The sequence below is a fragment of the Fusarium oxysporum genome, chromosome VII (genome assembly GCF_013085055.1).
Source record: "Fusarium oxysporum Fo47 chromosome VII, complete sequence".
NCBI lineage: Eukaryota > Fungi > Ascomycota > Sordariomycetes > Hypocreales > Nectriaceae > Fusarium > Fusarium oxysporum.
Genome location: NC_072846.1, coordinates 2,992,260 through 3,018,229, shown reverse-complemented (window position 1 = coordinate 3,018,229; position 25,970 = coordinate 2,992,260). Strand labels below are relative to the sequence as shown.

The 25,970-nt window shown below is 46.5% G+C and overlaps 12 protein-coding genes across 12 annotated transcripts; 4 read left to right on the top strand and 8 right to left on the bottom strand.

The window, feature by feature from the left end:
* Positions 1 to 1,533: 1,533 nt before the first annotated feature.
* On the bottom strand, positions 1,534 to 3,202 carry FOBCDRAFT_228119 (major facilitator superfamily domain-containing protein). Its single transcript, XM_054706032.2, has 4 exons — positions 3,022 to 3,202; positions 1,959 to 2,964; positions 1,844 to 1,898; positions 1,534 to 1,786 (listed from the first exon to the last, which is right to left on the bottom strand). Exons 1-4 carry the CDS (start codon positions 3,195 to 3,197, stop codon positions 1,545 to 1,547), a joined length of 1,479 nt encoding a protein of 492 aa, XP_054562007.2. The 5' UTR covers positions 3,198 to 3,202; the 3' UTR covers positions 1,534 to 1,544.
* An 835-nt stretch (positions 3,203 to 4,037) lies between these two features.
* Positions 4,038 to 5,417, top strand: FOBCDRAFT_140488 (uncharacterized protein; the record flags this gene model as incomplete). Its single annotated transcript, XM_054706031.2, has 1 exon — positions 4,038 to 5,417. One exon carries the CDS (start codon positions 4,038 to 4,040, stop codon positions 5,415 to 5,417), a length of 1,380 nt encoding a protein of 459 aa, XP_054562006.2.
* Positions 5,418 to 7,146: 1,729 nt separating this feature from the next.
* Positions 7,147 to 8,386, top strand: FOBCDRAFT_242026 (uncharacterized protein; the record flags this gene model as incomplete). Its single annotated transcript, XM_059610432.1, has 4 exons — positions 7,147 to 7,158; positions 7,313 to 7,388; positions 7,434 to 7,760; positions 7,863 to 8,386. 4 exons carry the CDS (start codon positions 7,147 to 7,149, stop codon positions 8,384 to 8,386), a joined length of 939 nt encoding a protein of 312 aa, XP_059465443.1.
* Positions 8,387 to 8,679: 293 nt separating this feature from the next.
* FOBCDRAFT_139830 (uncharacterized protein) lies at positions 8,680 to 9,516 on the bottom strand (the record flags this gene model as incomplete). The annotated part of the gene is made up of 1 exon (XM_031195140.2): positions 8,680 to 9,516. The coding sequence occupies one exon, from the start codon at positions 9,514 to 9,516 to the stop codon at positions 8,680 to 8,682; it is 837 nt and encodes a 278-aa protein (XP_031028994.2).
* A 2,810-nt stretch (positions 9,517 to 12,326) lies between these two features.
* On the bottom strand, positions 12,327 to 12,570 carry FOBCDRAFT_139707 (uncharacterized protein; the record flags this gene model as incomplete). Its single annotated transcript, XM_059608060.1, has 2 exons — positions 12,327 to 12,397; positions 12,480 to 12,570. Coding segments are annotated over 2 exons (162 nt in total), but the record flags the coding sequence as incomplete, so codon positions are not given.
* A 1,576-nt stretch (positions 12,571 to 14,146) lies between these two features.
* FOBCDRAFT_140175 (uncharacterized protein) lies at positions 14,147 to 14,758 on the bottom strand (the record flags this gene model as incomplete). The annotated part of the gene is made up of 1 exon (XM_054706030.2): positions 14,147 to 14,758. The coding sequence occupies one exon, from the start codon at positions 14,756 to 14,758 to the stop codon at positions 14,147 to 14,149; it is 612 nt and encodes a 203-aa protein (XP_054562005.2).
* A 309-nt stretch (positions 14,759 to 15,067) lies between these two features.
* FOBCDRAFT_116737 (uncharacterized protein) lies at positions 15,068 to 15,655 on the bottom strand (the record flags this gene model as incomplete). Its single annotated transcript, XM_059607731.1, has 1 exon — positions 15,068 to 15,655. A coding segment is annotated over one exon (588 nt), but the record flags the coding sequence as incomplete, so codon positions are not given.
* A 1,271-nt stretch (positions 15,656 to 16,926) lies between these two features.
* On the top strand, positions 16,927 to 18,039 carry FOBCDRAFT_204448 (uncharacterized protein; the record flags this gene model as incomplete). Its single annotated transcript, XM_054706029.2, has 2 exons — positions 16,927 to 16,977; positions 17,047 to 18,039. The coding sequence occupies 2 exons, from the start codon at positions 16,927 to 16,929 to the stop codon at positions 18,037 to 18,039; spliced, it is 1,044 nt and encodes a 347-aa protein (XP_054562004.2).
* A 627-nt stretch (positions 18,040 to 18,666) lies between these two features.
* Positions 18,667 to 19,338, top strand: FOBCDRAFT_139053 (uncharacterized protein; the record flags this gene model as incomplete). The annotated part of the gene is made up of 2 exons (XM_059608024.1): positions 18,667 to 18,937; positions 18,977 to 19,338. 2 exons carry the CDS (start codon positions 18,667 to 18,669, stop codon positions 19,336 to 19,338), a joined length of 633 nt encoding a protein of 210 aa, XP_059465442.1.
* Positions 19,339 to 19,683: 345 nt separating this feature from the next.
* Positions 19,684 to 20,286, bottom strand: FOBCDRAFT_119580 (uncharacterized protein; the record flags this gene model as incomplete). Its single annotated transcript, XM_054706027.2, has 1 exon — positions 19,684 to 20,286. A coding segment is annotated over one exon (603 nt), but the record flags the coding sequence as incomplete, so codon positions are not given.
* A 1,742-nt stretch (positions 20,287 to 22,028) lies between these two features.
* Positions 22,029 to 22,963, bottom strand: FOBCDRAFT_242023 (uncharacterized protein; the record flags this gene model as incomplete). Its single annotated transcript, XM_059610431.1, has 3 exons — positions 22,029 to 22,618; positions 22,662 to 22,801; positions 22,941 to 22,963. 3 exons carry the CDS (start codon positions 22,961 to 22,963, stop codon positions 22,029 to 22,031), a joined length of 753 nt encoding a protein of 250 aa, XP_059465441.1.
* A 1,220-nt stretch (positions 22,964 to 24,183) lies between these two features.
* Positions 24,184 to 24,528, bottom strand: FOBCDRAFT_138829 (uncharacterized protein; the record flags this gene model as incomplete). Its single annotated transcript, XM_059608012.1, has 1 exon — positions 24,184 to 24,528. One exon carries the CDS (start codon positions 24,526 to 24,528, stop codon positions 24,184 to 24,186), a length of 345 nt encoding a protein of 114 aa, XP_059467612.1.
* Positions 24,529 to 25,970: the final 1,442 nt, after the last annotated feature.

Sequence of the window (25,970 nt, the reverse complement as noted above, 5' to 3'; positions counted from 1 at the left end):
AATTCCTGGTTTAGCTAGTGTAATGTACCGGTACAGCTTGTAAACCGCCTTGGCTGGTTAACCTGTTTTTTTTTTGGCCTTTAATTCGCAACCTCACGAAATCATTTCGTCGAAATGCCTTGTTCGGGTCAAAGTGGGTCATTTATCGTCCTAGGGTCTTTGATGGTTCAAACTATGCCTTCAAGAGAGCTGATTCACGCTTCTTTCTATCTTATCTCAACATGCCGCAAGTCAATCTGATTGCCTGCCTTGTTTACTAAAATGCTAGCGTTTCCATCGATACTATCCGTGATAAAAACTTCCTCTGAAGGTATTCTATAGATGCTAATGGAGCGGAGTCTTTATGGAGGATGATGCCTACTTCCTGGGCTTCTTAACCATAAAATATCCGTAAACGGCTAACAATAGCCACATCTAGCCGAGGAGTAAGACTGGGTGAGTTTGAGGATAAAAATGTAAGCCCCCTGTCATCTAGAGCGGCGTTTATGAAATTGGAAGTGAAGTCAATCTTGTGTTAGTCTAGGACCAAGACACGCCGAGAAGATGAATTTGATGGCTTGGTCTATTTGAGGAAGACCTGAAATCAGAAAAAGAATGTTTTATGAATAGACTAAATCATAAGACATCTTATAACATTTGCAAGAAGGGAAAGGGTCAGGATACCACTGTGCTTGGAGGCTCTGACGCCAATAGGACTTATGGACCCAATAATCGAGGGCCCTTTCGGCACGCCAGTCTCGTTGGCATCGAAAATACGATATTATGAGACGAGATTAATCTGAACTAGGTCGCTAAGACTGTCAAATAACCACGGAGACTTTGTGATGTGATGGCAGGCCTTCCCCAGTGCTCAGTAAGGTGTGAGGACCTTGTTTCAGTATCGATCTAGCTGAGCAGCTTTGGGTGATTGACTTGGTGTGTTACCATCATAGTCTCGCCTCGAAACAATAGAGCCGCGACGGGATGTCGCCCATTCAGTGGTTGTATTATGAGGATGGTAGTGAGTCTTCGTGAATGGGTGTGGCAGCAAATTGCGGCAGTCCTATCTCTGAGCTATCGCCACATACCGTGCCGACTTTTCGAATGTAGAGCAGAGGCCTGCAGGAAAATAATGCCAAAGCGAACTTTACTGCGTCAATATAATCACGTGTTTTCCGCTGCTGGCGGCGGCGCGGTTTTGATTGATTTTCCAACTGCTTTGCTTCCTTCACGGTTGCGGCCGGTAAAACAAGCAATGAAGAAATCGGAACCGGTGAGGCTGAGGGGTAGATACATGGCGAGTGCCGGCTCCAGCTTCAGATCACAAGTAGTAATCCCAGTTACAGCATGATTATAACTCGTAGAACATTCTTATTGAATTTCTTTCTCTTCCCCACCCCCCCCCCCCAGCATCATGCTATTGATCTTTATCTAGTCTAATGTCTCTAAACGACTCTATTTAACTTTGAAAAGTAATATGACAATTTTTAGATATAAAATACAGAAAATATTAGCAACAAGATCCAAGCAAGAACCAACTTGCACTATTCCCTACTTTAAGAAAGTCATCGCGATTCCAGTACTGAATGCTGCTGGGTTTGCTGATGCTCTTCAGAAATAAAGCGACTGTGCTTCTTCAACCATCCTGCTTGAGAAAATAGCAGCCATGGAATCGGGAGTAGGAGTATAGATAACCCGGCGAAAACAGTTCCCGCGTGACTAACACCGAGGTTCTCGTACATCTGAATCGTAAATAAAGGGAAAACAGCACCAAGAGTATATCGTAAGATACCGTTTGCGGCAATTGCTAGAGCAATGTCATATATTAGTCGTCGGCTCGAAAATGGCAATAACATGGACATACCCGAAGCAGCCGCTTTAGCGCGGTAAAAGTCTACCATAAAAGTAATGGCGGAAAGCTGTTAAGGAAGCGAAAACATCAGTCTTGTCAACGAGCCCACGAGAGCTATCAGACTTACAAAGAGAGAAAACGACCCTAGGCCTAAGAAGATACCTGAAGCAACTTCGGCAGCCCAGTTTCCACCCCTGCGCGCCTCCCAAGCATACCAGAACAGAGCTGCAGGAAGGAAGAAGCTGCCTACAAGTGCAGCATATAATCTGTGCTCAGGGCCAGCTGAACCAGTTGGAGATGCTCTAGCTGCTCGAGCATACAAAGTCTTATCGAGAACGGCAAACATGATGGTAGCCAGGATGTAACCAATGATGACACTGATGAAAGACAAACCAACCTCACGTAAGTTGAAACCATAGTAAAGCTGCAGTATGTATGATGAGCTGGCAAAATAGCTGAAAATCATGGCGTATGCGAATGCCGTGTAAAGAGCCAGAGAAGACACGATGACTTCTTGAAACAGCATCTTCACTGGTCGTGCCATGGCTGTCATGACTAAGCGACGCGATTTTATCTTAGCAGCCTTTTCGTTAGAGTCCAGCTCGTTTCGAAGTATCCAGCTTTTGGAAGTTTCCTTCATAAGGATGCAACCAAGCCATATGGGTGCGCCGAGGATCAGCAACAGGTAGTGCGTCCATCTCCAATCATAACCCTTGTCTTTCAGTATGTACGCGCCAGCGAGAGGACCAAGGGTCGGACCAAGGAAAGGGCCAAGGATGAAGAGGAGCGACGCTTGAGTGCCGGCTTTTTCCAGGGCCCAAACATCGGCGATAGTGCCTCCACCGACAGCGATGCCAGCAGATCCGAGTATTCCCGCAAACAAGCGACAGATTAGGAGCGTTGCAAAATTGTTGGCAGCAGCGGCGCCGCCGAGAAACGCCAACAGACAAGACATGGTTCCGACATAGACATATTTGCGACCAAATTCTTCTGATAAAGGAGCAATCAAGACTGGACCGAAAGCTACTCCGAGAGTGTAAAGCGTTAAAGGGAGTAGGGATTCCGTGCGGTTAAGGCCGAATTCGAGAGCGATTAGGTCCGTAGCTGGCACGGTAACGGATGTTGAGAATGTTCTAGACATGATAGTTTAGCTCTGATCCGGATGCTGAGGTTTGCAGGTAAAGACTCACATTTCAAAGGCAAGGAAACAAGGGATTGCGGTATGAAATATCTTGGAAAGGGTACTCCAGTGCTGAGGATTTCTTTTCTCTCGGGGGTCGTCCCATGTGATTGGGACTTCCGTGGGTGCCAGGCTCGGACTCAGTTGGCCAGTTGGATTGAATGAGGAGTCGTCCATCTTGCACATTACAGTTGTTTCTCAAAGCAATTTGATATCTCAATGAGTAAATGGAAATCTAAGGCTTATTTATAACGAGATTCGGGGCGAACCACTTCTCGCGCCGATTAGCGTTCCGCGCCGAGTAATTAAATGTCCGATTGAATGAGAAAAACTCCGTTTTTATTAAAGTCTTCGTAAGAAGATAACAAGCCTAAAAGTCCGTTTACTAAGTGGATACTTATGCGGGCGTAAAGGCCAACCCCCCTGATTAGTTACTTCGGAGCCAGCGTGTCCCCATCAGAGTCGAAGAGTGAGCAGCCCAATGTCCATCATAGCTCGATATGATTATCGAGCACCGTAGGACTTGGCACCTTCATAGTATTTATAGCACTGGTAGGGTGCTACGACCTTGCGGCTATGTCCAGCTTAATTTCTCGGCATTTAAAGCGCCAAGTGCAACGCAAAACGAGCCAAGAGCCCCACCGCTTCTGCGACCTCCATGCTATCGCCCCGGTTGTCTCGGACCAAGACTAACCTTTTTTATACCAGCAAGCGAGAGCGAGAGCGAGCGTAAATGCGAGGCCCACGAGCCAATACCATTAAAGTAGCCGGCCTTAATCGATAGGGTTACCAAAGTTTGGTGGATACCCTCAGGTCCAACCCAGAGATTACACTAATCAGCCATTCATAAGAGTGACTAGCGCTAATAAACTTCTAGAATCCCTCCGATAAAGATCTTGCCTGCGCACGCCTTCTGAGTTCACCCATCAGTGCTTCAGCTCTTCCAAATCATATCAACCAGATATTTTTGCATTCAACTTTATCTTCGCCTTCACCCATATTTGCGTCCAGGCACTGACGACCGCTATGGGCGCGCAATCACTACATCCTTCACAGAGGCTCTTTTCTTGCGATGTCTGCAGGAAACAAAGGTCGAGATGCCAACGCATTAACCAAACCGATGCCAAATGTACCAAATGTACTATTTTAGGTCTGCAGTGTACAGGAATACAGCAGAAGAATATGGGTAGGCTGCGGCGAATGGCAACCTCTACCAACCCAACCTCGGCCACTGAGCGGTTTCAAGCCGGACTGCCTAACCAGTCAATTTCCCCCAGCCATTTACAACAGAATGCTTCCTCTATGGAGGGATGGGATTTTTTAAACTGGTCCGGTATGCTATCTCCAGCATCCTCTCCTACCGAACCCCATATCACAACAATGGATGATGCGTTCTGGGCGGTGCCGACATGGCCTACAAATATCATGGACACCTTTGATCAAACATTCTTATCATGGAACACTGATTACGCTCCGAAAGGCGCCAATTCTCTCTTCAGTGGGGGGCCAGGTTTCAGCAGCACAATCTCCAGTGCCTACGCCCTCGAAACCCCTCCACAAACTGTCGCACCCCAAGTCACCGATACCACAAGCTTTCCTATGAATATTACCAAGACATCAGGGTTTCCAGAGGATATTGATCCCTCGGATGTCATGTTCGAACTTTCCAAGATTAATCTTGACTTGCATATCCGCATTGCAGCCATTAAGAAGAATAAGACGACACTAGATTTTGACAGCATAGTTTATCAGAAGAGCCCGCTAAGCATTGACAACATCACCTTGGCCGAGTTCAGTATCATTGTGTCGCAGGAATTCCTCATTGTTTTGACAAAGCTTCTTAACACTCGGCCGTGTACTGATCAGCTCTGTGCTTCGCCAACAACAAAAGTATCATCTCCAAAGCCGCTGGAATCACAACATCGGAAAGACAAAAACAAATTCCAGGATGTGTCTACACCACCACTATCCCATCCTAGTGCCACCCTAAAGTCCTTACCTGCGCCAACCGTACTAATCATCACGAGTATTCTCATCCAACTGGTGTCGATTTATGAGCTGATCCTTGATCATCTTACCACACGTATCGAGCGAATACCCACCGAGCCCCTTACCCCTATTCCGGGTCTGACCTTTGGGGGGCGACCCCTAGCGACAGCCTGCACACAGTGCATGACATTTTCAGAACTTTTGGCAACTCTGTTAAAAGGAATCGAGCGGGTTCTGGGCATTATTCCTATATCTGAGGGTAGAAAAGTGGGTTTGTTGTCGCTGAGGCAAATAGAGGTGCTTAGGAATGAGTTGGACAAAAGGGAGGAGATAGTTCCTGGTCATATTATAATGACCCCTAGCAGGTTGAGGAGACTATTGGGAAAAGTGGCAGATATATTTAGATACTTGCACTAACATACATACTGGGCTACCCTACCTGTAAGTGGATTGGGTATATGCTCCTCAAGGCACCTTCCTTTGTCATCACACTTTCTTGGCATACAAGTGTTAAGAACGTGGCCCTGTCTACGCCTAAATCCTTAACAAGTGCACAACAAACGCCTCGATCTGCGCTTTGCGCAGTCGCAAGCCGCGGTGATGGATTCGTCTACGATGATCTTGCCCGCTGCCCCGGATCGCTTCGATCTGGGAATCCACACTCCCGTCAACCTGAGTCGAGGAGCCCGTGCAGCCCTCTTGCAGAACAATCCGGCAGCCGTCATCGGCACCATTGGTGTTTCACCTGGACCCGGTCGGATGGCTCAGACACCATCCTCACCAGCCAACCCCGCCACCACCGCTGCAGCTACGGAAGGAGCTGAGCGTGTCAGCCCCGCATCGAATTTTGAACAAGGACCTATCTCTATCAACGAATCAGCCAATGATCTCGCACGAGAACGCATGGAAGAGTAGAACACTGTGTGATCCAACTGTCCAAGGCGCCCTTATCGCCCGGTGAAGGCTCATATAGCCGATACTGGCTGTATCCTGAATTTTGTTGACATCTGGATACAGTATACTTTCGTCAGTTTTTACGCCATTTCGGCGTTCAAACTCGAGCCCCTAGATTCTCTAGATTCTCTATGGGCATTATGCGCGTTGTATTTGATCGGATCCACAATTCCGGCATTCATTACTAACAAGAAGCGATTCCTTCAGCGACACCTGTTGAACAGGTGTTGGGGCCTCACGTGCAAGCAGGGATACTTTAAGATTACAGCTGAAATGGTAAAACCTCTAAGGGGCAGATTTCAACAGAACATAAGATCAATACACCAATTCACATCAATGAACCGAATACACGTAATGTCTGACAACTTCTTACCCCAAAAATCACGCGATCACACTAAAACATTCCGATAACCAGGGATTTAAATTCTCACTACGGGAAATTAATCCAACTACCCGGTCAACAGAACATGGATTAAAACTAAATGAGCAATCAGATCATGATCTCCGATAATCATCGAGCACCCATGTTCCATATCAAGACTTGCATTCATGTTTTAGTGTCTGTCTCAGTTTTTTGGGCATCTGCTCAGCCGCTGAACCAAGCAACGATTGAGTTAAGAGTACTGTAGCGCACACGTTCAAAAAATTCCAGTGGAATCGCGCTAACAGCTGGGCGTGGAGACAGACAGGTAGCCTCATGGTACGTGACTAATGACTCATTATGCAAATATGGACTTAATTGTGCCATTTTGCCCGGTGGTTAGTGTCCCAGTCTACAGTCGCTATGCACATCATTTTGGGATGTCTCTGCATCCGTCGAAAATGACCTCAAACACTCATGATGAGCTTATACTGTTTGAAGTAAACAGAAGACTGTTAAGAGACTACGCACTTTCTACCCAAGAAGATGGCTAAAAATAGCGATTTTAGGTCAAACACAGAGCAGAACAAGTCTGTAGTGGAATCCCCAAGAACTGCGATGTCACTACGCTACGAGTTAGAATGATAGTATCGTAGTCATGGCACCATAAAACTCAGGTACAGTGAGGTTCGACCGGAGCGACCTTGATCTATAGACGTATAGAGAAGAAAATCGGCCCGATCTTGACTAGAATTTCTGCTTTCTGCGTACATGTTAAAGAAAACACGTAGAAGAAACAATCAATGATGGGAAATCGTCGTACTGCCAATAATGGGCGTTACTGTAAGCTGTCCAGCGTCTTGCATCGGCGGTCAATCCCAACATACCATGGTTTCTAAAGTCCTTTTTGCGATACCTATCGGGCTTAGCGAACATAAATCTAGAAGTGCTTTGACGATTTTATAGGATCGGTTGTCCCGATGTTGAAGTGTCACAGGAACTAGATAATCCTACAAGTCAATTCGTCTTTTTGCGGGTTATCCTCGGCTCCTTCATGATAAGCAGGATGTTTGGTTCATTCCATTGCTTCAGAAACCTTCCGGTAGAACTACAAATAGAGATTTGGAGCTCCGCCGTTCGTCCTGCAAAGGCAGGTGTACTAATCTTCAGCTTGAGCAGCGACCATAGAAGTCAACCACATGAAGACGACGATCCGGAAGCTCCTTGGGTTGGTTCCTATTACCTCACCGCTCCCAGGTGGGCTTTTGGCCCCAAGTCCAGTCGAGTCAATGGCTTCGACGAAATCACAGCTTCATGGACTAAAAACAACCTTTCGACGTACCTGATCGACTCGGGTCTCTGGGGTGCCTGTAGGCAGTCACATTGTGTCATGAGAGATATACTCGGCCCCACCAAGCCCATAGCCATCCGGACGAAGGTGAGATGTGGCCGTTCGGATGTCGAGGTCGACGCACCAGAGAGCGACTCTTCCCAGCAGCGCAGTATTATCGTGTCTCCAAGCCAGGACCTCTTTATTGTCCAACCAGATGGTCCTGACATGCTCAGTCGGTTTTTGTTTGAAGATGTCATTCCGAACAACACAGCCCGGGGCTTGCTACAGATACCGCACGTAGGCTGGCAATACCACCCATCGTGGGCTTCGAGCCTTCACGAATCCTCCCGGATCAGGAGCCTTGACTCCTTATGCTGTTACATTGTATATGGTGCAAGATTTGGGGGTTTGGAAACGCTATGGCTCATCAACTACCGCATTAAGCGAAAGCATTGGGTATCATCGAAAGAAGAATTTGACGGGCCGAAGCCCAAAGTCTTCGAAACGGACGAGTTTTGGCTCATAGAGGTGGAAATCGACGATAACATCCGTTCACCAGAACAACTGCCGTGGGACGAGGTCGTGGAAAGGGGTGATTTTTACACTCTGGACGATTTTCTTGCCTTTGTGAGACTGCTCCGGCAGTTAGTGACCCATACACTTCTGTCCAATCCAGCTCTACAGACCGCTAAACCCGTCATGGGCATCAAAGTTCTAGCGTATGAAGATCTTCAATGATTGATCGGCATAATGTGAAGGATGGATCTTCTGAGCTTTGTGAGCGACATGGTAGTTCATGCCTTTACTTTCGAGGTTTAGTCCGCTATCCCGGCTTATATTTAAAAGGACATGAAGTTACAACTAGTTATGAACCCTGTATGGTAGTAAACCAAGGACATGCCTGCATGAGCTCACCCAATGCATGCACCATAACATCCAATCCGTCCAGTAGTGGATCACGGTATGGCGCCTGAAGCTTAAATGTAATATGTATCAAATGAAACTATCTAGGTGTATTTGCTCAGAACACTTTACCGTTTGACGAAGTAGTACAATACGCAATGGTTGCTATATGTCCCGCCCGCTTTCGGGCATTTATGGTTGATGTTCTCAAGCACTCGACGGCATGGATCCATGTCTTTCGCCCCAATGGAATGGTTTGGACAGGAGGGCAACAGCTGCATTCCAATCAACGTGTCGCCGTAGGGCAATGGTTGGATGGGATGCGCTGCGTCAAAAGTAGCATCCTGGAGTCTGTCACAGAACGACCTGGCAAACTCAAGCCTGGATGTTGGACTTGAGACAAAGTCAGCTACCGATGGGTGGGTTTCTTCCCAGCACAAGATAGGGCTGGCTGTGCCTGTCGCCGCGTGTGGCTTTGTTCGTGTCTCAATAGTGACGGATGTCCCTACTGTTTTAGAAACTTCAGCGGTCGTGACAGACGCTGCTCTTGGTATCAGACCGCCACCAGAGGCTTCCGTGTGCACCGGTGATTGAGCCAGTTTAGATACAGACGGGTTATGGCTATCTCCTTCAGGTGTCGAGGATGGCTGATGGAAGACTTCAAGCGTTTCTGACTTGGCACCATGAAGCTCCAACGTTTTTGGACAATTGTCAGACCACGAAGCTGGTGGAATGAGTGCCATATTTGCATGGTAAGGGATCTTGTATCGCTTTCCAGGAACAGCCGCCATACCGACATCAACACCAGGATTAAGGATTGAAATATCGTCATAGTCCAGCTTAGGCAGAGCTTGCCCCAACGTCTCGCTTAGTTTAGCCCTGTCCTGCGAGATCCATATGGCATAGTTGGAAGTGCAGGTGGCTTTTGCCAGCGAAACATACCAGAGCCATAGAACTGCCTTCATATTGTACGTTAGATGGTTTGAGGGATCTAGGATCTTGCGGGTCTCATCAGATCCTATATAACTTGGGGCCAAGCCTATTTGGGCCTGTTGCGTCAAATTTAGTTGAGTAATTTGCAAGCGCAGCGAAGACGAAATTAGCAGCTCTTCCATTGATCACATTGAGTCTTAGCGTCTACAAATACAGACAAGCACAAGAGAGGTCACTATTGGAAGTATGATGTTATACTTATTTCAACTAACATACAATGAATGTAAGACGTACAATTCCACCCGAAGCCGGTCAACCGAACCAAGCGTGTTCTGGACGTAACGTATTTATTAAATGAATTTCTTTTCTTTCTTTTTTTTTTTAAAAAAAAAAAAAAAAGAAAAAGAAGAAGAAGAAGAAAGAGGACGCAGGCCAGAGCCCTATTCAAATTTTGTGATAATAATCGCCATATTTTTCCTTATGTTTGCGAATTATCATGGCACGCTGCTTCTTATGTTTGGCTTTTTCAAGGTCAATATTTGCTGTCTTATATCCAGCACATCGCATCGGGACTAAATCCGGACTCCAACCCAATATGACGATCTAGACTTTTAGTACATACTATACTATCTAAAGAAGCCGAAGTTAGTGACAATACAGCAGCAGCTATAGAAATTAGCGATCGCATAATTATGGATCGTTTCGGTACTTTCTAAATTCGGTAAGACGTTGACTCGGAAAGCTTGAACTCATTCTATCATCACAATCATACACTGCTTAATGAAGTCGCAATGCCACCAGAACAGACCAGTCATCTCTAAACTACATACCAGCAGACAGGTTCTGGCACTTTCTGGCCGTGAAGTGAGTAGTTTCGAAATACCTTAGCGCGCGCACGGAAAATGCAGATATCGATTGATCCACTATTTCTAACTCAATTCTGAGAAGGTCTACTAATATGCATATTGGCACCAAGATTAAATCACCGTATAGAATCTACATCATCTAAAGTGAACATGACACAAAGAACGTAGCCCCAACGTCACTAATCTTCCGCTCACAGGCCTGTTACGTAACTCATGATAGCTGGTGACTCATGCGCACTTGGTCAATGAACTCAAATGGAAGAAACCCTATGCATAGACTGTTCGGTGCTATTTGATCCAAACTTCTTGAGCTGCCTCGACTTGTTGGGAAGGTTACTTTAGAACCTATTGGATTCTCTGCCTAGTTGAGCCCTGAACAAACATAGAATCGAAATTGATCGTCGGTCATGTCGAACTCAGCCTGAAAGTTATATTTATCAATGTTGAAGGAAGCAACAGGCGTGGGTCCTACTAATATGGCCTCGCACAGTCCTCGTGCATCTTGAAGCCATATACGCAACATGTCGGTTTCGTTTTGCAACCGATTTTCAAGTTCTTTAATCAGTGGACCCTGGGCGTCCTCTGACAACCGATAGCCGCTAAAGTCATTTACAAATGCACAAAGTGGTACCAAGGGCCCCAAGCCGTGTTTCATACCAATATCACTTACCTTTTTCCAGAAGTTACAACTCCATAAATCTCTCTTAATGCGTTTCTCAGCATCCTCCCCCATCGCTGATTTCATTTCTATTATTCGCTCGTTATCTTCCGCCATCCAGTGGAAAAGGACAGCGTGGTAGCGACGATGAAGATTCCCACTGGTCCTTGAATACTTTAGAAGTGCCCTGAGAACAATCGGATCATCTCCAAAGGACACTAGGGCAGATCGTTTGAAGTGTATGGCATGTGAGAGATTATCTAAAATAACTTTACGATCATCCAAAATTCGCTGTACATGCCCTTCTGCTCTCTCACTTGTGGCCCTTGGTTGCGACCTTCTCTTGCGCAACGTGTTGGCCGGATGCTCTGGCTGTAAACTGGAAAGTCCTGGGGGGCGGTCAGGGTCTGTGGCGGGCCCCAGCTCTGGGTTTCTACTCGTCGCGTTGGCTTCTTCCGCTTGACATATCACAGGAGATGCCGAGGAAATGGCCCGAGTTGCACTTATTGTCGCAGCCATCGCATCTTCGAAGAAGGATGATTCTTGTTGTCCATCAGTTAACGTATGTCCGTGGCTTATCTGGTCGGCGGTTGAGGATAAGTATCCTGTATCTAACACTTGCTCTAAATTGACATGATGTAGGTCTGTAGAGGTTGGCTGAACTTTGTGGCAAAGAAGTTCGATAAATATACAGGAACGGAAAGACTGGTTGAGCTCATCTGCGACCCTTTAGCTTAGATGAGGTTTGCGCTGTAATATAAGCTTGATGCCCATAAGCATGAACACGCCTGAATCTGCCAGGTTATTATTCTGAGGCCCCCGCCACCCTCCTACGACGGGTCGCGCACCAGCAACGGGAGGTACAAGGGTAGCAGTATTGGGAGTACTGTCATACCAGTGGACGCAGTCGGAGTACGTAGCAGCAAACACCCAGTTGTTTTCATGACAGAATGGAATGATGATGGGATGGTCAATCCCTTCCGTCTCTCGAATACAGTTTTGATCGTGCCGAAGCATCCGAGCCGGAGCTATCTCTACATGGTGGCTTGTGGACCTTAGTAGCTGTAGGTAATCCTCCACAATCCCGAAGTCAAGGTGGCCACCGCGTACCAGATGCCACATCGACTGGGTGATCCTGCTGCCTTCCGGGGGACGCTTCAATTGCGACAACTTGTTTACACGTTCAGTCCAGGTTTCATCCACCGGACCGACCAAGTCTCGTAAAGACTCGTCGACATCTTCTTGAATAGCCAGTTGGTGAGGCGGAAAAGATGTTAAATCAGTAGAAAGAAGCCTGGAAGTACAATTTTCAAATCGTTTATGGGCTACGCGCGTGGCTGCCGACATCAGTGCCAGTGACGTTTTGGTATGTGGCCGTAACGCGAGATGCTGAAAGTGTTCGTAATCATCCATTGGCTCTATGAAACTGGTATCGAGAGCGTTCCCCTACCTGAGTACGAGGAAGAGTTACCAACCGGGTGCTGATTGTGCCACTTTATATGGCACTGGAAGGTGTTTTTGGATTCATCACTTCCCTGAAGTCGGAAACCGGCCGCGAGTAACCTGTATACTGCAGAGTAAAGTCCGATATAGCCGACTTTTGGCACCACGAATGGGCTATGAAACCAGGTAAGAGAAACATGTTCGTCGTACTTTTGCTGTTCATTCTGACCCCTAGACTTTGTGAGATGTGATAAATAAGACGTCGTTTTGCAATCGTACCTTGACAATGTTTAGGTTACGTACAGTACGTAGACTTGGTTGCAATGTTCAACGAATCTAATGATTTGTCGAGCTTGCCTCACGTGATTTCATTGTTCTGGAAGATGAATCTCTACTGTATTCTATTTACAAAATCTCATGCCCGAGCCACTGTAATTGAAAGTCTCTCCAAAGTATCAGAGTGCAGAATGCAAAATGAAGTTCTCGACAGGAGAGAAGTCCCATTGTTGACTTGTTGTTCATAACTCCAACGCTGCAGAAGAGCGCATGGATCATGATGATGAAGTTGAGATTGGCTGGGGCTTGTTGTATTGAACCTCGAGACCTTAATACAGTCGATTGATTATGTCGATTTTGCCAAGATCTGCGACACTTAAGCAAATTTGATCATGAGACGGTCCTAACGATAGGATGATGGATATGATCGCCAGGCTGAATCTCTCCTACAGTTATCTTTTCCCCACTTGTCAAGCCAGTTTTAATTGCCTTCACCTTGTCAGTTCTGTGCTCTATATTTGCAGAGAGGTAGTCATCACAAGGCCGACAAGGAGATCGGTGACATACCAATAGAGTATCGATCAACAGGATATACACATTCTATGGTATCATAGAATGGTAATGTCCACCGTAGTAGCTTGCTAGACTTTTCTACGACGGGAAATACCATGTCGAGCACGCTCAATGAAGTCAAAGTGTGCCTGACGATAGGCGAGTTGTGGTCCATGCTTATGCAGTGATTCCTCTGTCAATTGACACGGACGCCTTCGAAAGCAGATTCTTGTACGGCGCTGTTATAGGCGTGTATATAGATACAGCCACTTCTAAGGCAAATGGTCCGGAATAGACCCAACGACGAGGAGTTCGTATCTATCAGAGACATCCTGAGGCAATTTATGCTGGCATTTCTACATACTGTTCGTCCTTGGAAGCCATGACGGCGGTGGTTGGACTAACAACAAAACAGCGGGAGAGAAAAGGAGGATGGAAAACAGAAGAAAAGAAAATGAACGTCAGATTCTAAAGCTATTCTTACTGATATTACTATTACAAAAATGAAACTGAAAGGTTATAGTATTCTATTGAGAAGAAATATAGCTACAGATATAAACAAGAATACAAAACAAATATTGCCAGCTATAAACAGAGCAAAAGGTAAAGATTATATAAATACAAGGCAATTCAGGCGCCATGGGATAAGCCTTAGTAGCCTTTACAAATGAAAGGATAATATCGGTTTGATAATGAAAGGAGTGACGACGGAGAAGAAAAGGCTTCGTCCTTATGTTTGACCTGACACCTGTCATGGTTGTTGGAATCGTACTACGGCGGCTAGCAAAACAACGCTTGATCTCGCAAGCTTCTTGGTTCTCTGTCGCTGTTGTTGATTTTAAAAAACCGCCTGGCCATTATTTTCCATCAATGAGCCACTACCATGGAGCGAGGTGTGGTTCCCAGTGGTTGCTGAAACCGTCTCATTGTGCTGAACCTGTGTTTGTTTCGAGGACGCGGTGAGCCATTTGGCTCCACCCGCTGGGAGGCGTCACGATGCGCCTTGGGCCGACTCGATGATTTATATCGTGACTGGGTGCTATGTCGGGAATCCGAATCAAAACCTTCGTCATCGTCGGGCAGAGAGGTCTCGACAGATTGATAGATCTTCGAACTCGGGCTCTCCTCAACCGTCATCGCCCTAAACTTGGCAACCTCGTCGTCAATGGGCGATGGCGACTTGGTGCGATCTCGAATCTCAAACCGCTGCCCAGGATTCATGGCCTGATAGTACCTTTTCTCATAGAAAAAGGCCCACTTGAATAGCCTGTAGTCCTCGAAGGCCTTGTGATTCACTCGAGTCCTCCATTCAGGGTCATCGCGCGTCTTATACCAATAACGGTATCCGTCTTCCTTGCGGTCCAGATACGTTTGCTTAGCGGACAGATCCCTTGCCTCATAATTATTGCGCCACCATTGACGGTTCACAAATGTGACTGTCTGGTCAACCCATCGAATTCCGATCAATATGGTTTGCATCCATTTGAATTTGGACGGGTTTTCTGGATCCAGCTTGCATAGAAAGTCTTCGTAGTTCAATTCGCTCCCAAACGCTGCGACGCCCAGGACGTAATCTACGTCACGCCATTTCTTATCCGCATGTTGGGCTTGATACTTCCCACCGGTTACCGCTAGGACTTCCGCGGCATTCTCGTTGAATTTGCCGTCTTTCAAGGTTTCAATTCGTAAGATGCTTCGACCATCAATTCTATATTCATTTAGGTATCTCGGCCTTTTCCCTTCTTTCACGAGCCCAAGCGTCGTCATGTTCTCAGGGCAAACTTGACTGCCGACTAGATCCTTTTCGAGGTCAGGGTCGCCAACTCCATCATCTTCAGGAAAGGGAGAGGTTCTTGTTGTCGTTTGTGCCCGTGGAGAGAAGGGAGCGGTCTTCGCTTTTGCAGATGGATTAAAACTAAAGCTGTGATCTGTTTTTGCCTTTTTAGGATTGGGGTCTTCTACTACTGGGCTGAAAGCCCTGGCATTGTTGGCTGAGTTGTCTTTATCCACTTTACGCTTGAAGAATCCAGATAAAAATGGGTTTTCGTTAGTTGATTGATTGCCATTGATCTGACCAACGTGATTTGCATCCTTTTGCCCAGGTTGGGCTTCATTGTTCTGGGTAGCTTGATTCACATTGACTTGACCAGGCTGTTCTCCATTGTTCTGACCAACGTCATTTGTATCCTTTTGCCCAGGTTGGTTCTCATTGTTCTGAGTAACCTGATTTGTATCTTTTTGGCTAGGTTGACTGCCATCTGTCTGGTTAGACAAGCCAGAGCTGTTTTCTTGTTCCTGTTCACCATCATCATCACGGTCCATCGGAAAGTCGTCTTGTGGCGGTTCTTGCTTCAGCTTATCTGGTGTGGAAGTCATGTTCATGCTACAGCGTAGATGTTTTCTTGTCGGCCCGGGGAATATGAGGACAGCTAGTACAGCTTATATACATACAACAGCCGTGCGTTAAATATACAAGAGGCCTGTTTTGGCGAGAAAAAACGGCTCAATATTGGCTGCTTTGATTAAATTATCTAAATTCTCTCTAAATAAGTCAATTAAGGCTTAAAGTTACCTACCTATAGCTACTTATAACCTGCCTATAGGTAGGTCTAAATAGGTTGATTAGGTAGGTTAAAAAAGCGGTCTAAATTAGATGTTTAAATTAAGTAGAATATTCTTGTAGGTATGAAAAAGAGGTCAAAAATAACACTAAAGTCGCTATTTCTAAGTAAAAGAATGAAAATAAAATTTTAATACATACAGTAAAGTATTTCTTTTACTGTATATTTCATATAAATTTATTTTAATCAATTAATTGCTATTTAGATAGTTATTAACGGTATAGAGTAATTTCTAAACACTTTTAAATTTTTTCTTCAACTTTGTCCTGTCAGATTCGAGTTATAAGTATTTTAAATGTAGATTGTGCTTGAGGAGACTTTTACTTACGAAAACAAACCAGGCGGTATGGGTCTGATAATTATTGATCCTCTGGAGATCAAGAAACTGTTGATCTTCATGTTCTCAAATTTTTTCCTCGCGCCTTGTTCATAGCATGACATCCTTCAAGTAACCTCAACACTGCACCATAGTTTCTTGCCCTGTTAACACTCACGATCTTGTTTTCCTTGAAGACAACCATGAGGGCAGGCTGCAGCGAAAAAGCATCAGACAAGACTCTACTTTTACTCATTAAACACCTTGGGGTTGTATTTCTCCGAAAACATACGAATGCGTAGGCAGGAGTTGCCAAATATACCGCTGCGTACATCAGCCACCTGGCGGGCTCCAACATTTTACTCGTGCCTATAGAAATTGTCGCAAGACTGTTGGCGCTAATTAGCGTAAGCCTGCAAGTGGCAATGCTCCGCAGCAAGAACCTGTTTGCCCTACATAACTGGTCCATACATTTCGAATTTTAGAGGGGCACGAAGGCCAATGAGAGAGGTTGAGCTTTTGCTGCTAGTTCCTCACGTAAAGCATTAAATACGGTGGCTCGTCCACCTCCACGATCGTATGGCAATAAATGGTTCGCAATCGTATTCCCCTCAGCAATACCGGTCGTCGACGATCTGAACTTACACTTTCTACCTAAGCAACGCCAGTACTCACCGAAGACCGCACGCCCCTATTTTGTATCTATAACCATGGTCTGTGAAGAAACCCTTGAAGAAATTATAGTCTGTGTTCCCACTTCGGTAAGTTAAACACGCAGTGGCTTGCAAAGTCGCTTGAAATAATTTGAACTACTCTACAACTGAATTAAGGACGTGCAGGCAAATGACAGCTCCTGTAAAAGGAGGAAGAAATCAGCTTCTATCGCCAGGTCTGTCTCTACCTGTGGAGGCGAAAGACATGGCAGATGTGTCCCGAGGCCAAGACGTGAAAATGTCATAAAAGACGACAAATATTCTCATCAGAAAATGAGAATAGAGCATGCTCAAGACAGGAAACCGTCAGCTCTGCGTCGGTCTTCGCGGCTATCTCAAAAAACCGAGAATCAAGAATGTCTCCCTGAGTGTGCGCCTGGCATCGTTTCAGGGGATATCTCTGGAAGGATCCAGTGTGATATCACCGACGACCGTGCAGGTGCAGCGGATGATGTGATTGTTTCCATTATGAGCTCACCTCATTATCGGCCAGACGATTGCGAGGCTACGGTTGAAGTTCTAGCACTTGAACCCGAACAGAAGGACGACAAGCCCCAGATGAAAATCTTTCCCCGCCTTGAAGAATCAGAAGGAGGTCGCCTAAAATGCGACCAGAGTTCGATGTCTCCGACATATCACAACGAACACACTCTGAAAGTCGCGAACACCAATACGGGAAACATACCTGCACAATCACACGACAGGCTCGATACAAGGCCAGAGTCGAATAAGACTGTAGCCATCTTGGATGATATTTCTGAGCATAAGCTTCCTAATGCATCCCTGTTAGTCAAGGAAAAGTCTCCCAAAGTGTCCAAGCCCAAGAACGAAATAACAAAGAAAGATGCAATATCATCACCGACCACTACAAAAGCGACCTCACTACCAGGGATCAAGTCTTTTCAGCCAGACGCGTTCGTGGGTCAGAAAATAAAACATGATATCCAGGGCCGTCCCTCCGGTATCGACCTTAGAGAGTTCCACGAGCTGTCGCTTCAGCCCTGGTTTACTTACGGAGCAGCGAGATGGAAGGAGATGCAAGCGCAGATGCTGTCGGCCACAAAGGATGTTGCTCAATTAAATACAACAGCAGAGTATTATTATCCCTGAAGCCACGTAAGTGCCCACGGTCAAGCTCTTGAGCGCGGTGATACACTACTCACCACCATGAACCCTGTTAATATTCACAATGATTGACTTAGCGATAGGGATCAAAAACCAAACCAAATCATGCATACGGATTCACAGAAGCATGCTGAAGCAAGTTTAAGTTAACCTAGTCAGCCAGATACGATTAACCATCAATAGACCCCTAACGTCCCGTCTCTTGTTCGTTAGTCGTTCATTCTATGTTTGAAACCAAGCAAACCATTCTGCCTTCTCCAGGTCCGCGGTCTCGTACACCGGGGCCTTTCTATCTAACCTTGTTGAAATCTCTAACGGAATGTAGCCGTATAGCTGAGATTTCTGCCTTAATAGAGGGCTTGCCCGCAGACGGAAGAAGATGGCTGGTTTTACATCGTTGACTATGTTAGCGGTTCTTGGTCTCACAGCATACGCGATCAAGTCCAAATTGAGTTGAAAGTTAAAAGAAGATCCGCATCCGTCTGCCACCTTGTCATTTGGGGTTCTTGACGCCGGAGGCCATTCCATCGGATCCATCCCATTGTACATTTATTGACCAGTGTCCCGTAGAGATTTATCCGTGGTGCCAACGTACTATCCTCACCTTTCGACATGCGGTCAGCCTCGCAACTTTGGCAGACTTTCTTAGCCTACACCGTTTCTCTCTGGATATCAGATGTCTACGCTAGTCGCCTGACTTCTCGTGGCTTCGCGTTCATTACCCCCCACACAGAGTACTCTAGCTCCGTAGGAGTCTTGGGCTGTAAGGTTGATACGAATCGTATCGCTTACTGGCCTTTGGACGTCGGATGCGATGGAATATGCGTCAAAGTCTCAAATGAGGGGCGCTCCCTTCATCTTCTACGTATTGATAAGTCCGGGGGTGCGTATGATATTTCGTACGATGCTTGGAATTTCCTAGGTTTCGGTGCATCAGCCATCGACGACCCCCAGATCGGTGGCGGGATCCAGATGTCATACGAGATTGTCGACACATCGGAATGTCGACATTTGCTTCACGAAGGAAAACTGCCCCTGTCAGCCGCAAATAGCATGAATTATGTCTCGTCATGCTCCAGCCAACCTACGACTTGGGTCGCACAGAATTATCAATTGTACAACATCAATGACCCCGTTTGCAAATATGGCGTCGACGAGAAATGTAGCCTAGATCTGACTATAAGTAATCAACCACGCTGTCCAAGCGTTCTGGGTAATCCTCTACAGATGGAATCAAGGGTTAAGAATATTGCGTACGGTACCGGAGAAATCGTCCCGGTGTAGATGAGTCTAGAGGCCCATGCATTGCTTTGACAGGCTGACTGGGATGCGCCATTGGAAGTTGCTGTACTTTGTTATGTCTCTTCTGTATGTGGAGGAATACTTATCTCGTAGGCAAAGAGCAAGGTACAGGGTACACAATGAGTTCAGGGAAGCCAGATATTCACATTAAATAGTGCCTGTGACAAGCTATGACTATTTTAAAAACATGAAACTAGCTAGGTTTATTTCAAGAACAGGATACAAATCCCCTAAAATCCATAAAACATACGTTTTTGGGATGATTTGTTCCTTACGTGCCTATTCTCCTACTATTTACTCCCATTCAAGTTGAAAGTTGTGTTGGATCTAGCAAACGTTATCGATACATGTGCAAAGGCCCTTGAGAGGCATTTTGCCTTCCAAGACTTGTCGGCGAAAACACTCTAGATGCATTAAATGAGCGCCGCAGTCTTTCCAAACGACGTCTTCGACATCTACCGGGTTTTTCTTATTTTCACTACAAAATCCATCTTCGCATACTACACAGGTCCGGGTCCCGACAACGCGTTCACGGGCCAACGAGTCTGTCATGATGGTAGGGAGAGCAGACTTAGGGTCGTTCTTTTCCTTTTGCCTTTCAATGTCCGACATGAGTTCGATGATAGTTCTTCTGAATTTCTCATCCAGTTGCTGTAAAGCCCACAAACGGATGTGTTGCGGAGAGTCATGGATGGTTGTGGCCAAAATTGTGATATCGCTTGCATAGAGTACGTTCAACGCGTTACATAGGATTTCGTCGATATCAATCTCCAAAAGTTGATGATAGACCCTAACTCGATTGGCGTAGACGGTCATCTCACCCCCCAATCCTTGGTTCGGTTGGGCTTCATCTTGCATGATAGCATGATCGCTGGCAGCAGGTATGGTATTGTAGCCATGATCCACGCGCTTAGCTGATCGGTCTGACTCAGGGTCAAGCCAGTGAAGTAAATAGTGTGACCGTAAATAAGACGATATCATATTCAATATCGTATTGCCTGCACGGTATAAAAATACCGTGCAGTGCAAGCAATACCGTAAACCGTGTAAGACAGTGCAAGGTCGTTCAAATATCGTATAAATATGATATCAAATATAGTGCAAGTACTGTGTAATACGAGTAATACGAGGTCTCTCCCCATAGGCATATCAGGCATTATGCAGATCCCAATTTACAGGACGTTTTACTAATGAAGAGTAACAGGCTGGGCCGTTGATCTGCACTCAGCTGATGATAATATTATATGTCTGATGTGAATTGCTTCATGTTGTTATGGTCCGCGAGACGATCTTGAACCTCAACCTTACTCAATTTGGTTAGTTTTATTCTTAGGCCATGCGGCTCCTTGCACGCCGTGCGATATGATATTACGATACGATATTGCTCAAATACAGTGTAATACCGTATACCGTGCAGTGCACCGAATTCCTAAACAATCCAGTGCAGTGTAGGGTTGAAAAAATATCGTATACGGTATTTTGCACTATTTACTTCACTGCAAGTCACTGGTTCATCCACTCTGAAGCAGAACTGAAATTGGCCTTAATATGGCGGTTACCACCCATGTTCGGTGCGAAAGATGAAGCATGCATAGTTCACATAGAACAAGATGTATCTTGACGCCATCATCGCCCGGCACATCTGCCCCACAGTCAGTGCTGTGCGGTCTTGTTTGTCAAGGGTTTGAAAGTGATGACTCGCTCTTCAGTCAAGGGAAGCTATAGGCTCCAGCATCCGGCCACATAAGGCCCGGGCTGCCGCTGCGCATGCATATATTAGAAGACCTCTCCGTTGCCTGTGACTATATAAGCTCACTTGAAAGCTTTTCCAATAAAACGTGTACATGTGTACTTGCTTGTATGGCCATGAATACGATCTCGTACAAATTATGTGGCTGCGCGCAATATTGCCAAAGTGCCAAGGACCAGGATGCCACTGACCCTTACATTCCATACCTACCTTCGTCAACCAATACGTCGGCCGATCTAGTATCATCCAGGGACGTTGGAGACGTCTGTGGCTCAGGCCCAGGTGATCAGCATTCGTGGCTTATAAGGGCCAACAGTTGTCTGATAGAATGGATCTGTCCTGATTGCAAAAACCCGGAACAAGGCCTGTTTTCCGAATGCCATCATTGTAGACGCGTAAGATGTAGTCGATGTGTGTAGACTGGAGGTTACGCACGACTGGCGACCTTATATGCGTAAACCTTTCTCTTGTTCTTTCTCTTTCTCTTGTCGTAATGCCTATACTGCAGTACGCATGCTCTGAAATCGAACAGCAGACACCATACCTCACTGTAATAATCCGCCGAAAGCCACTGCATTCTTAGATGACATATCATCAGTATCTCTGCATCAATTCGCTTTCATATCTAGCATCGAACAGATTTGTTCTTCACCGCAAATGTCACGCCCCATCTCACTTCTACTAGACTTGGATTTCGATGGACTCATGATTCCGAACATAGTTTCAGTATATCGACGTCGAAATCTCTGATCATAGCCGCGTTCAAGAAAACTAGATTTATTTATTTATCTACAATCACCATATCCACAATTAAATCTCTCAAATTATTATACTGGGCAATGCGAAACTCCTTATACCCTCTCATTTTGTGCTATGCTGCAAAACAGTACACGCGGCATATCCAAGATAAAGATCTCGTCAACTAGCGCGATGAAATATCATCTTTCGGAAACATACTAACATTGACTGTTCTAATGTAATCCTGGTGAATATCCGCGATTGTCAAGTTCAGCTGATCTGTCGCTTCTAAGAGCCTGTAAAAGAAATCCCGGTGGTATACGGCGTCCTCCTGCTGCTGTCTGGCTTCCTGCGCGAGACGTTCGTTTTCGTATTCCAGGGTGGAGATATTTTCCTGCAATTGCATCCGGGTGATTGCGTCGTAGGCTGTACTCGTCTCCATCATGGAGAGCTGGTGGCTCAGCATACGTACGCGCTCAGTTACATTGCCGGACTCCATTGCATCTACATTGAATGTTGGTACGCAGAATGGTGGTGGGCTTCCTGAGCGCAGTTGACTGCCTGCCAAGTCGGTCTTGGTGAATGACACGGCATGGAAGCTTCTTCCCACTTCTATACAAAGCCTTTGGTATGCTTCGATTCCGTGGTCGTCGAGATCCTGGGAAAACAAATGGGCTACTTCCGCCGTATAAGTCCAAGTGTAAGCATGACTCTGCTTTGTCGTCAAACTAACTTCGGCGGGTTCTATCTGGACACCAGTTCTCCTTTCTACTTCTGTTAGACCAGCAAGTTCTGTTATTGCGGGTGATGCACTAACCAATGTGCGCTGCAAGCCTGTCCCTGCATCGTCGTAAGAGTAACCCATCCTCGCTTGCTTCTTGGCCCATATCGCTGGTTCCTTTATATGGATCGAATCGCTGCATCTTCAGAGCGGTGGACCGATCACACTTTGCGTATCTACAGCGGCGTGCTTATGGATTTCTTCTATATGGTGTCTTCTGATTTGGCACAATGGCTGGGGTGCAAGTCGCATCCTTATTTAATTCATAAGATGCCATGGGAGATGAGTGCGATTGTATTATAAGATTTCACGCACCGAAGTACGAACATAGCGGTCATTGTTATGTTACAATACACTACACATTCAGTGACGTCCTTTATCGTCTAATAATAAACTATGCCTGTCAAATCTGGAGGCCAATTTTGGCCAAGACTGGCACCGGAGCTAGATTTGATCAGGCGAGAAGCTTCAAAGTTCACAATTGACTATATCTGTAATCAGACTCCTGGTCGCTTATTCTCAACTCCTGGCCTCATACGACCCCCCAACCCTGGTATTCCGTCTTTGTGATACCAATAGCCTGTTTATGACCTTATTCTGTGTGTCCTGTACGCCCTGCATCCAAAGAACAGTAGCCTTCAGAATGTCTAGCTCCCTGCTCATTTCCTCCATTTTCTCCTGCATACTAACATTTGGACCAAACGAGTCGCATGTCGGTACGTCGTTCAATACTGGCTCATATTCGCTAGAAGTGGATTCGGGCTCCTGGGCTTCCGAAAGTGGACAAATTGTTTGGCGGGGAGTACCAAGCGACCCATGGCTCGACGGACTGCAATAATCAGGCAGGTCGTGGCAATAATCCAAATTCGATTCCTCGCTCTTTGAGCTATGACCTCCGAAGTTAAGGGGTTCCAGAAGCATTCTGATCACCAGCTGTTCCACGATGGAAAGGGCGAGACGATGCAGTCAACTTCCCAAGCGAACCAGCCATATTTATAGCCATAACCGGAGCTGCATGGACGCCGTCCAGAGCTGAGTCTCTTAGTGTTTGACGGATCAATGTGATCACTCTCAGGAGTTCCATTTCTGGCTTCTCTACATGGAAACAGGTTCAAGATAAGAGGTGTCAGGCGGGCCACTGCTTTACTCGACAGCATATTCAATTGATCTCATCCCCACCCAACCATCTATCCAATGGGGTCTGGGACGCTTCAGAAGTACAAGATAGACCCTCATGCCTCTTAGCGGCGAGATCAGAATAGATAACTACTATGTAGTTGATTTGTTTATCGTTCCTCAACCCTGCGGACATTCGCAGTCACCCTCTTGGTCTGTCGGTATTACAAAGCCATACCCTCAAGGCTTCCGGTACAAATGGGCCTTTCTGAACCGCATACATTGACATATCCTCCACTTCTCCACACCACCATCTAGCGAGTCGTGCTCACGTAAAGGTGCTCGAAACATGTCATCAGACATTGACACATACTGTTCAAGGTAACGGAGCATCTAAGATAAGAAGATTATCAGGATCCCGTAAGGCAGGTGATGAATGAAATCAAGACATTCTTACTTTCTGGGGGCACTTTTTGCAGAGCACATCCACTTTATGCCTGGTCTTGTGACCTCCAAGCCAGGTAATGTAGATCATCAGGGTTCCTGCGCTATCTCCCTCGCAGCCGTCGATATGGAAAGGTTCATGTTCCCAACTACCTCGTGGAGGTTCCCACGCCAACTTTGCTGTGCGGCCTGAGGGGACAGTTCGATGCCGTTCATTCCTCCTGCCACATCCAATGCCACGCGTAGCGACCGATGGACTTGGTTGCTTCTTCACAGACCTTCGGACTGTCTTCCGTCGCTTGGCGAGGCTTTCGAAATGGGAATTGATATACGGGCATGACATTTTGGCTACACGGGCATGACTCTTACACGGGCATGACTTTTGTAATACCTGATTGGATAGGACCCTCTTTTGTTAGCAATCTCGGTTCTGCCGATAGCTCTAAATTGTACCAAGAGTTTTTATCCCTTAGTGACTGACGCAACGCTCTCTATTAGATAATTAGCTATCCATTGCTAGTCTCCCAGCCATTGACGATAAAAACCTTCATTATGTCCCAATTCGAGCCTCCTCATAGCTCAGAGAGCAATTCAAGACGCCGAACCCGAAGGCCTAGCCCGAGCGATCAATCACGTCCTCGAAAACGACAGCAACAGACCCGACCAGCCAGGTTCAGCCCACCACTACTTACGGATAGACCAGAGTCAGCTACCAGCACCGCGACAAGTATCGACCAGTACTACGGTATCGGCGACGAAGATGCGCTTGGAAATCTCTTCGCATCTTATCCACAGACCTTTTCAAGCTTTCCACGGCCTCATGGATCGCAGGGGCTCCATGAGCCGCCATGGGAGCTCCGTTTCGACCACGAGATACACCTTTCAAATAATTTCCCATCCGGACGAACACGATCGCAGCGAGTTAGAATACCCGTACCAGGCCCTGAAACCGATCTACTACTATCCGCCTCTTCACCACGATCTACCCAACGGCCCCCAACTGCAACAAGGGCCGAGTTTGAATCCGCCTTGAAGCTGGTACGCGAGGTTATTGGGGAGGAGAAGAGATTGACTATTGAGCTCGCCCGGTCGTACGAACGAGTACACCAATGGCGAGAGAGATGGGGTTGGTCACCACTCAACTCAGATGCCTACGAATCCCCTCCGCCATACTCTCCGCCTCGAGGGCTATCTATCCAATCTCCCCAAGCATCATCACCCCCACAAGCAGTCGGATCTTCCCCTTTCCAACAGTCCTCGTCGCCCACACCAGACCCTATCCCAAATCCACCAATCCCAGGCGACGCAGCACCATCAGCCGAGGTTCTCTTCAACTGGGTGAATACCTTCGCGAAGGCTCATGGATTTGGTATTGTTCGACGAAATGCCTACTCATATAAAGGCCGGAAGATCAGATATTCATTCCAATGCGATCGATTCGGAGAACCCAGACCTACTGAAGGCGTAGGTATCCGACAACGGAAATCCCGGAAGTGTGGTTGCAAGTGGATGGTTGTTGCAGAGGCATTAGAGGAGGATAAGTGGCTTTTACGACGGCACCCAAACCCTGAACACAGCCAACATAACCACGGGCGTAGCATCGGACCATCTGCCCATCCCTCCCATAGGAGGCTCACTACGGATATTAGGGCTACAGTTGAATCAACAAGCCGCAGGGTTGGAATCCGAGCTCGCGATGTGCGGGCTGTCGTCCAGGAGCAACATCCCGAGTCTGTCTTTACACGAAAGGATATCTACAACGCCAGGTCTCTTATCAACCGCGAT

What these genes read in the sequence shown, in the direction of transcription:
- FOBCDRAFT_228119 (XM_054706032.2), bottom strand. Translation starts at nt 3,197, where the DNA reads ATGTGCAAGATGGACGACTCCTCATTCAATCCAACTGGCCAACTGAGT. An exon ending in TGTTTCCTTGCCTTTGAAAT is followed by an intron (nt 2,965 to 3,021) that starts GTGAGTCTTTAC and finishes TATCATGTCTAG; the next exon opens with AACATTCTCAACATCCGTTA. An exon ending in CGCTAAAGCGGCTGCTTCGG is followed by an intron (nt 1,787 to 1,843) that starts GTATGTCCATGT and finishes ACATTGCTCTAG; the next exon opens with CAATTGCCGCAAACGGTATC.